General features: G+C 45.7%; 1 protein-coding gene and 1 pseudogene across 1 annotated transcript; both read left to right on the top strand.

Annotated features, from left to right (window-relative positions):
- The first annotated feature begins 100 nt into the window (after positions 1 to 100).
- LOC143002288 (peroxiredoxin-like 2A) lies at positions 101 to 2,259 on the top strand (annotated as a pseudogene).
- Positions 2,260 to 2,664: 405 nt separating this feature from the next.
- On the top strand, positions 2,665 to 9,116 carry LOC143002287 (PDZ domain-containing protein 7-like). The gene is made up of 18 exons (XM_076152322.1): positions 2,665 to 2,766; positions 3,384 to 3,485; positions 3,653 to 3,878; positions 4,202 to 4,339; positions 4,456 to 4,630; positions 4,726 to 4,902; positions 5,029 to 5,176; positions 6,082 to 6,142; positions 6,296 to 6,467; positions 6,558 to 6,781; positions 6,866 to 7,030; positions 7,126 to 7,238; positions 7,342 to 7,433; positions 7,577 to 7,668; positions 7,754 to 7,825; positions 7,939 to 8,535; positions 8,711 to 8,811; positions 8,898 to 9,116. Exons 3-18 carry the CDS (start codon positions 3,716 to 3,718, stop codon positions 9,039 to 9,041), a joined length of 2,634 nt encoding a protein of 877 aa, XP_076008437.1. The 5' UTR covers positions 2,665 to 2,766; positions 3,384 to 3,485; positions 3,653 to 3,715; the 3' UTR covers positions 9,042 to 9,116.
- Positions 9,117 to 10,033: the final 917 nt, after the last annotated feature.

Raw genomic sequence — 10,033 nt, forward strand, 5'->3', positions numbered from 1 at the left:
CCTGGTTTCCTGCAAAAATAGCTCCTTTCACATTTTAATGCTGTGTGAGCTTGAGGAGTGGCCACTTCTACTTTCCCCGCCTTTCCTACCCAACTAACACAAACATCCAAGTCACTTTCTGGCTGCTCACATTGGCCAGAAGTACAGTATGGGCGGCATTGAGGAGGTCTCTGTCCAGCAGAACGAAAACTACAGCTTTCACTGGATATTTGTTCATACTTTTGAGGATGGAAACAGGTTTGTATTTGTTTCTGCTTCATAGAATTAATAAGAGGTTCATTCTGGGGTTTAGGTTGGATGTTTATGTCAGCAAGTACTTACTCTGCACTTTAAATCTATGTTAGCCTTGTGTCACAATATGTGCTTATAGTCAGAACATTCATGTAAACTAATCAAGTCAAGTTTTTTATGAGGAAAGACTAGACAGTATCCTGGAGAACAGCAACTTCATCTGACAAGCCTATCTCCCATTCTAAGAACGTTTTGTTGCCTCCCTTACAATTACGGTACTTAAATATGAAGCTTTACTAGATATCAGATTCCCATCCAAACTGCCTGATAATGGGCAGGCTTTATCACAACTTTATCACAACATTCCAGTGATGGCCTCGATAAACTGGCACAAGAGGATTTGGAAACCTTTTTTTGACTATCAAGGGAATTGTTTAGACGTGTCACTTTGACTCATTCCGACAAAGAAGCACCACTGTTATCTTCCTTTGCAGAGTGACATGACAGTCCCAATAGTAAAGCACAATGTTGCCTTTGTGGAAACGGATAAAGGGAGGGAACATAATCACAAAAAGCTGTATAAGCACTTAAAAATAACTGAGTAAAGCTGAAATGTGAATAAGTTATCTATTATTCAGATCTGTTCTCTCTTGTGTTGTCTGACTGAGCCTTTGCCTCTGCAGTGCTTTCCTCTATCCTGGAGGGGAAGCTGTTTAACATGTGGAATGTGGCTCTGATGATCCTGGCTGCAGTCACTGTTGCCCTAGCACTCGCCAATACCAACTTATTCCTGACCAAGTCAGCCGTGGCCTCTCTGGACCAGCTTGATAACACAGATCTCCATTCAACAGGAGGTGACGAAAAGGCATTTTACTGAGATGTGTGTGCTGTGCTTATAGTTGATAAGGTGTGATAAGTGTGTGTCTTTATCGCTTTAAAGTTTTCATGCGCAGTATTTTGAATATGTGTTGTAAACAGCAGCATTATTCACTTTAAGAATGAATTTTGCTGTGTTGGGCTGAACTTCATGCAATCTCACTTTTCCTGTTGATGCTGGCTTCTTACCCTCGACTGTGACCAATGTCAGAAATCCAAACTAAAGTCTACAAATCTGACCATAGACCACTGACTAACACCTGAAATCATATCCAGTTTATGTGGCTTTATATGTTTCAGTGGATGGGAAGTGGGTGAAAGGCCAAATGCTGTGGGAGAGCAACGGAGCTGTGATTCTGGTGGTGAGGCGCCCTGGATGAGCCTTGTGCAGAGAGGTACTTGCTTCTCAAAAATGGAATTGTTTACAGTAACCACAGCATAGAGAGTTGTTAGCAATCATGCTACTCGTTCGCTCTCCCCTCCAGGAGGCTGCAGTGCTGTCCTCTCTCAAACCCCAGCTGGATGAGCTTGGGGTCCCTTTGTATGCTGTAGTGAAAGAGGACATGGGCACCGAGATCCAGAACTTCAAAACCTACTTCAAGGGGGAGATCTTTGTGGATCAAATGGTATTTTATGCAGGATTTATTAAACCCATTGAGTGGTAATGTTGATGAGTTTGTCTTCTCAACTTCTCTTCTCATCTGCAGCAAATGTTCTATGGCCCTAAGCACAGGAGAATGGGTCTGGGCCTTGGTCTGGTTCGTCTGGGTGTGCTGCGAAACTTAGTCCGCGCTCAGAAGAAGGGTTATAAGGGTAATAGAAATGGAGAGGGTTTCGTTCTTGGTGGCTTGTTTGTGATTGGAGCAGGAAAACAGGTAAATAAAATGTATCCAACGTCTCTGCATTTTTCATTTTGTGTTATATGAAAGTCTAACTAATAATTTCTGATATCATTGCTGAAAAATTCTCTCTATTTTGAGGAAAAAGCACTGATATTTTCTCCTTTCTTGCCCAGGGAATATTACTGGAACACCGGGAGAAGGAGTTTGGAGACAAAGTTGATCCATCTACTATCTTGGAGACAGTGAAGAAAAATATTAAAGGTCAATAAGTCAGGAAAGCATTTAAATCAGCGGGTGTAACAGGACATTTGAATTGGTTTAACGCTTTACACTAACCCCTTTTTTCAAGACAATGTCCCCCTCTTGTGTTCAGTAGGACCATTTCAGTTAATTTACGATCAAAATATTGTTTCGTTTCGTTTTTTATTTCTGTCATTTTAGTGTTGTGTTGGTTTGTTCATGACAGTCTGTGTCTAAACTATGGAGGAGGCAGACTTGATGCTTGAAAGCAACGCAAAACAATAAATAACAATAAATAAAGAACGATCCTATAAAAGAAAAAAGTGTAATAAAAAATAAAGTGGAATTTAATGATTAAACTGCGCTGTGTTGTTGTTTTTGTCATACTTTGCAATTCGATTTCAGTTTGTAACCGAAAATTCAGAAAGGCTTGTGGAAGTTGTTGACATAATTCCTATCCAATCAGAGAGTCTCAATTGCCGAGCATCCAGCCAATCAGCGCGGCGCAGGGGCGGGGCTTGTGTCACCAGGTGAAATGTCCCGGTGAGTAGGGTCATTTTGCACAACATGGACTCAGGTAGGCCAACTACTCCACTTCACTTTGCCATTTGTAGAGAATATTAGGAGATACGAGTTACTTTCAGAAGCCGCATGTAGACCTACTGGGATTAAATTTACCTTATTGTTTGTAGGATGTTGTCTGGGGATACTGCAAAGAGCTTTCTAGTATTGTATACCGTGTTAAAACTGTATGGAAAAACACTACTCTCTCTTAGTAATGATCATCTTGAATTAGAGAATAATCTGGTTACATTTTCCAATAATTTCGTCTTTAATAAGCCTAATTACGTCCGTATTTGACTTTAATAATTTCACATTTAAGATGAAATCGCCTGTTAGATGTTATCTCATGTTTGTAGCGTGTTTGTAGCGTGTTAGCGTCTCTGTCCGCGGTGCTGAAAAGCTTTGAGGCGTGTGGGGGGACAACACGAGGGCACGGTTATGTCGGGATAAGTGTGGTGACTTTAGTATCCATGGCGTTGAAACCATGTGACAAACTAACTAAGTGGATCACCTCCTTGTTAAGTGAAATAGAAATGTTAAGTCATATTTCTTTGAAGTGTAGGTTTTCATAAATAATTGCTTATATATTTTCGAAAATATGACTCTTTGATGTGATCTATTGGCTCCAAGATTGAGACTCTTGAGAGAGATGCAACATGGGCAGGAATGGGCCAAAGTTTGACTCCAGGGAGGCAAAGAGTCAGCGATCATGTCACAAAGCAATCTGCCCCGGTGAGTCACATCCGGACATTCCACTTTAAAAAGCACGAGAGAACAAGCAGCCACAGAATTCCAGATTTTGTCAGATATTCAAAAAGCACGTACGTGTTTATATAAATCAATATTATAGCATTATATTACCTGAGGATCTCCTCTTTTCTCGCCATATGCAACGGCAGGATGCTCCATCCGGCGCTGAGCCCCCGGTGGAGTGTGTGTGAAAGGGGACCCTGCCAGCCTCCATGGCTCACTCGTCAGACCCGTCCCGCAGGGAAAAGACCCCCGGGACCCACGGGTCACACACAGCTACACGTAACCTCTTACGGAAGAAGGAGCAGCGGCAGCGAGGAATCCGATCCTCCTCACCCATGGGCAGGGTCATCCTCATCAACTCTCCTGTGGATGGTAAGGAGCAGATGAGCTGCTTGCTTGTATACAGAGCACATTACACACAAATGTAGCCTTAATAGTGGTTAAATACCTCCAAATATAACACTGTTTGCATTTCTTTGAGCATTGTAGAAACAGATTTGATTAAGAGGGTAAAGCAAATTAGAGCATCTTTGCCTTTCAGGAGTTTAGTAAACATTAGAAACTGTTCTGTATCGTCATTCCAGGAGGTTTTTGATAACATCAACAGATCAGAGATTGACATTACTCACATAATTATGCAGAAATGTCTGCCAAGAGACTCTATGAGTGACACACCAACCTTGTTATACTTAAAGGTGGAGATGACAGCGAGGACATCCATACCATCACAGTGGATAAGAGTGTGGATGGCAAGCTGGGCTTCAGCGTGCGCGGAGGCTCAGAACACGGCCTCAGCATCTTTGTCAGTAAGGTGGAGGATGACAGCACAGCAGGTAAAACAAACGACGGCAATAATGAGATGCATCCGTGGAAATGACGGTACGTTCGTTTATCCATTTCGTGCGTGTTCTCACGAGGTGTTTCTGTGTGAATGTCTGCATCTTGGCAGAGGAAGCAGGCCTGCGTGTGGGTGATAAACTGGTGGAAGTAAACGGCATCAGCCTGGAAAGCATCACCATGAGCAGCGCTGTTAAGGTCCTGACAGGGAACAACAGGCTGAGGATGGTGGTGAGACGCGTGGGCAAGGTCCCAGGCATCCGCTACTCCAAAGAGAAGACCACTTGGTGAGAAACTGCACATCTCGTCCACTTACTTCCCACATCTCTGCTTGGGGTTGTCAACATGATAATCAGTATTGTGCTCTGTGCATTTTGTTCAGGGTGGACCTGATACACAGACGCATGGTGGTGGAGGAGAGTGGACGGACGCCGTCGGACGCCAGCTCAGGCAGCGCCCTACAAAGGATCGTCCACCTCTACACCACCTCAGACGACTACTGCCTGGGGTTCAACATCCGTGGGGGCAAAGAGTTCGGTCTGGGCATCTATGTCTCCAAGTAGGAACCACTTCAATAGAAAGTCTCAGTAACCAAAGGTCTTATTTTCAATAGTTTGACTGTTAATGATCTGATGACTATGTTCATTGATCAGTTTCTGCTCTCTCTCGTCTCTGCAATTGTCAGACTGGATCCCGGTGGTCTGGCTGAACAGAATGGAATCAAGATGGGGGACCAGATCCTGGCTGCCAACGGGGTGAGCTTTGAGGACATCAGCCATAGCAACGCTGTGGAGGTGCTGAAGAGCCACACACACGTTATGCTGACCATCAAGGTGAGGACCAGGGATGTACAGCCACATTCTCTTCTCTGTATTTACATGTAAGAACTGTTAACGGGTAAGAAATGGGACTGGATCAAACCATCAAAACACATCTAAGTTGATTTGATGATGTAAGTATAAATTGATTGAAGACATTGTGAATTTTTAAAGGGGATTCTTCATTCGATGTAGCATTCTTAGGCTATGGCAAAGTGTCAGAGTTGATTGTGGGGATCTTTGGTGTTGAATTGTGTGTTAAGGACGAGCCGAAGAGGGTGTATCACCTTCCATAATGACTCATTGTGTTCGGAGCGCTCTTACTAGAAAGCATGTCGGCCGCTTTCATTACTGCCGCGGCCAAACGCCGTCGCACGCATTAACTTCCCGACCTGCTTTCCATCCATCACCTTTTCATTTCTGCCCTACGCACAAAGACCCAACGGCGAACTGGCGCACGGTCTACATGCGACGCATTGCTGCACACTGGATATAGCGACGGTTTGTGTGGCAGGGCTGACAGCTGGCACGCACTCGTAATATTCCTTGCTCACTTTGCTCGTCACAGCTTGGGTTTCGCGCCGTGAAAAATAGCCAGGCCGTGTGCATTATTCACCAGGCAGCCGGGATCAGGTGCTGATCAAAGCATACAGCCCTGTTTTGTACACGTTTTTTGTTTTTAGATCCTATTGTTTTTGGATCGTCTTAAGGGAAATGAAACACAGAAACTGAAATGTGCGGTTAAATAAGAAACCTAAGTCTAGCAGGGAGAGTTTTATTTCTCTTTGAGGAGGAGGACGTGTGCGGTTCTGGGTCTCTCTGGGCTTCTAGGGTTACACTTTATCAAATATAGCCATCCCATAAAAGTTTCAAGATCTGCACTGTATCCTATTTGCATATCTGTGCCCATATCTTTGCAGGAAGCAGGACGATACCCTGCTTATAAGGAGATGGTGGCGGAATACAGGTGGCTGAACAAGTGTATGTATCTGCTTTTTTCTCAAATGTCAACAAGGTTTCATTAGGGAGAAAGTCTGTTTAGATAGGCGAGTGTGTGTGTCTGTAAGGGTAAACTTTGAACACGTACATGCAGGTATTTCTGTCTTTATAATACCTGGATGTGTTTTTCCTCAGTGGCCAACGGAACTCAGAAATCTTCATCCCAGGGTTCGGAATCCACCTCCTCGGCCTCGTCTCTGTCGTCGGGGACTCCGGTCAGTTCGCTGAGCGGTCTGTCCCAGGTCATGTTCCCCCCCTGCATGCCGTTCGACATGGTGGACGTCTGCATCTCCACCGAGGACCAGAGGTCAGGGGTCGGCTCGTTTTGTTGGAAAAATCCGCTGGAAAATTTGGGGCCAGACGTCAGGATAGATGCCAGTCATTTGTCGTTTTTCAGGTCGGAGTCGGAGCGGACGGAGATGGCCATCCAGACGGACCTTCCCTCTCAGAGGACGGGAGAAGACACCACTCGCAGCCTGGGACCCACAACTCTGCTCAAAGACACGGTGATCGGCGGGGAAGAGGGACAGAGGAAAGAGTCGACCAAGACCGCCGTGCTGCTGGCTCTCAGCAGGCCCAGCCGACCAATCACCAGGTCCCAAAGCCAAGTCACTGTCGCAGGTGAGACGGATGGACAGACAGAAAAAAAAACAATGGGTTAATCTGAATTTAGGAGTTGACGCGATTGTTCTCGATCTGCTCCAGAGATCAATCAGAAGAAAGAGAAGAAGCACAAAGGGAAGGAGAAAGAAGAGATGAGCACCCTGCAACGCTCAAAGACCTTTGTCAACTCGCTGTTCAAGAGCGGACGCAAGAAAGACGCGTCCAGGGGCCGCTCCAAGTCCCTGTCCTCAGCAGAGGCTAACAGAGGTATGTAAGCAGGTAGCAGAATTCTGGTTGTAGGGACAAGCGAGCAACTATTCTTGGTAATTAATCACGTGACCTCTCCTCTGTCTTATTGCCAGAGGCGAGAAAGCATGGCCGCCCAGACGCAGAGATGCTGGGCGTGGTGGCGGACATGGCGCGCAGGCTGCTGTCTGAGGAGGAGGTGGCTGCTGTGGTGAAGATGTGCCGCAGGGTAAGACACAGCTTGATCCACGAGGGGAGAAAGACAGCTTTAGATGCTCCGCGGCTGACAGGGTGTGTATACTAAACGGTTGATTTGGTGCTTGTGCCCACAGTACATAGCGGAGCAGTCGGTGGAGAACTTTGTACGCCACCTGCTGGCTGTGCTGGACAGTCCGGAGAAGCTGCTGCTGCTGAGGGAAGTCAGGTAAACCAAAGAGTCAGGAAGCTAGTAGACATTCTGCCAGGAGGGGCTTAAGGGTGTTTCAGGATAATTCAATCAAATCCAAATGTTCCAGATTAAAAAAAAAGAAGTCAGCAGGCAAATGGTTTCTCCACGTTTTCTCTCAGAATGCTGCTACCGCCTTCTCACTTGAATATCTTCAATAACATGGTGACCCCCTTTGAAGTCGAGGCGTATGACATCCTCAAGTATCGTTCATGTGCGTATGAGAAATGCTGAGTAACTGAGTAACAGTTAATGTAGATATTGGCAGACATTTGAACAGAATTGTCTCTGTTGTTTAGTCCGAACCGCTCCTCTTCGCTCTCCCACATGTGGCCGAGCACCAAAACGGCGCCTCATCACTCCGATCCCAGGTCTGTAACACCCATGCAGTTTCATTGTTTTGGATCTTGGGGTTGTGTTCAGGGAAATCAGGGTCGATATGAGCTAAACGTTTTTTTTTTTATAAATGTTGCTGTCCATCCAGACTACAGGGGCGGCTTTGAGCTCCACAGTGCTGAGGTGGTGGAGAAGGAGAGCCACCTACAGGAAGAGTTGGAAAAACTCCGTCTGTCTGAACCCCGGCTGTCCAAAGAGAGGTCCCACATGTCCAGAGCCTTCACCCCGCTGCTGGACATACCCGTGGACGGATATCCCATGGAGCCTAGAGACCTCAGATCGGCCTCTGCCAGCCCCATGCTCCCCAACTGGCTGCTGGCCCGTCACGAAGACTCTCGCCCCCCTCTCAGATCACACACCATCCGCTCGGTCCACTTTGACGAGGTTTCACTGCACCCTTCTGCGGACAGGGGGGACGCGACCTCAGAAAGGGGGAGGTCTCCGTTAAGAAACGGCCACTCCAAAGGCAAAAGGGAGAGAAGTGGAGAAAGGAGTAAAGAAACTGTGTTCACGCTGCAGAGCGCCGCTCACAGGAGTCGGCCCGCGTTGTCGCAGGTGTTTGCTTCCGGCTCGCACCAACAGATGAACGGTCATCAGGCCTCAGAGAACGGATTCAGCCGCACTGACCCGGAGAAGGAGTACGAGCTCAAAACTGTCAGCATCTCCAAGACCAAACAGTCACTGGGTAAATGTCTTTGAGTGGATCTGATTTGACTTCAGGGCAATCAGTCATATTTGGAAAACATTTGAAGTAAAGATGTAACTGTCTATCTTCACCTGTGACCTACTGCAATATTCTAACTATACTTATATAGAAGTTTATACGATTACCAGTCCATTCCTTGTTTAATGTGTTCCAGGTATTAGTATCTCTGGTGGGATGGAGTCCAAGGTTCAACCGGTGGTGAAGATAGAGAAGATCTTCCCTGGAGGAGCCGCCTCCACATGTGAAGTTCTCAAGGTAACAGTCGAATCATTAATACACACACATACTCACACATACACACACACACACACACACTTACCTTTCCCTCTCTCCCCCCCCAGGCTGGATTTGAGTTGGTGTCTGTGGACGGAGCGTCACTCCAGGGAGTCACCCATCAGCACGCTGTTGACATTATTCGAAAAGCCTTCAGCAATAAGGCCAAAGACCCCATGGTGTTTGTGGTCAAAGTCCCTAAAAATCTTTGAGGGGAGACACACTTTGGATTTGGATGAACGTGCGACAGCCTGTGGGATGATAAAGAGACGGTGACAGGAAAACACTGAATCACCGGAGCAGAGCCGGACGTCACAAAGACACCGATCGCCCCCGGGGTCAGGTATGTACTGTAGTTTTGCCATTTCATTAGGAATGGAGATGGACAGCAGACATGGAAACCGGAGACGGCCATCGGGCTGAAAAACAAAAAGAGGCAACGGAAGCGAGACGTTGCGCTCCAGCAGGATTAATCTCACCAAGACTGAATTATTTGAGCGGAATAATAAACAGGGAGACAAAGTCATCACAGATGCCGCAAATCAGGTTCTCTTATTGGAAATTAGTGACAGTTCTGTGTCCAAAAGTCCAGAATCTCATCACAACCCACGAGCCAACGCTTGTCAAGAACATTTTTCTTATATTTTATGTATTAACATGCATACTGTTTAAAACTCAACAGTAGAAACTAAACTACATTCATTAGATATCGGTTGTGGATCAACTGCGCTTCCCTCTGCTCCTGAATTTTTAAATATGCAAACTGTAACCCGAGCGCCTGGGGACTGAACATATAAACTAGTCTGACACCATCTGGTAAGCGGGCGATAAAAATGATGGAAGCTTTTGACCTGAAGAGGGCAGACATCAGCTGGGTTAGACAGACAGAGCACCACAAATCTCAAAGTATCACTGTCAAGGAGAGGAGTAATGTAAAAATAAACGATCTGTGTTGTCATGGAGAAATGACAAGCCAACCTTGATTAAACTGTTGCTGTCACTTAACATTGTGTACTTGATCAAAATAAAGTCCAATTCATTCTTATTTCTTGCAAAAGACAATAAATCCTTGGAATTTGTATAATTTGGTGCAATAATTTTTATAAACATAGAAAATCCATACTTTTACATTTACAACTACACTCTGCTAAGACGTCAACTTATCACACAAAACTATTTAGTTCTATTTTGTCCCTTTATTACA

Source organism: Genypterus blacodes, unplaced genomic scaffold (genome assembly GCF_046128005.1).
Source record: "Genypterus blacodes isolate CSIRO-AG114 ecotype Tasmania unplaced genomic scaffold, CSIRO-AGI_Gbla_v1 ptg000055l_1, whole genome shotgun sequence".
In the NCBI taxonomy this organism is placed as follows: domain Eukaryota; kingdom Metazoa; phylum Chordata; class Actinopteri; order Ophidiiformes; family Ophidiidae; genus Genypterus; species Genypterus blacodes.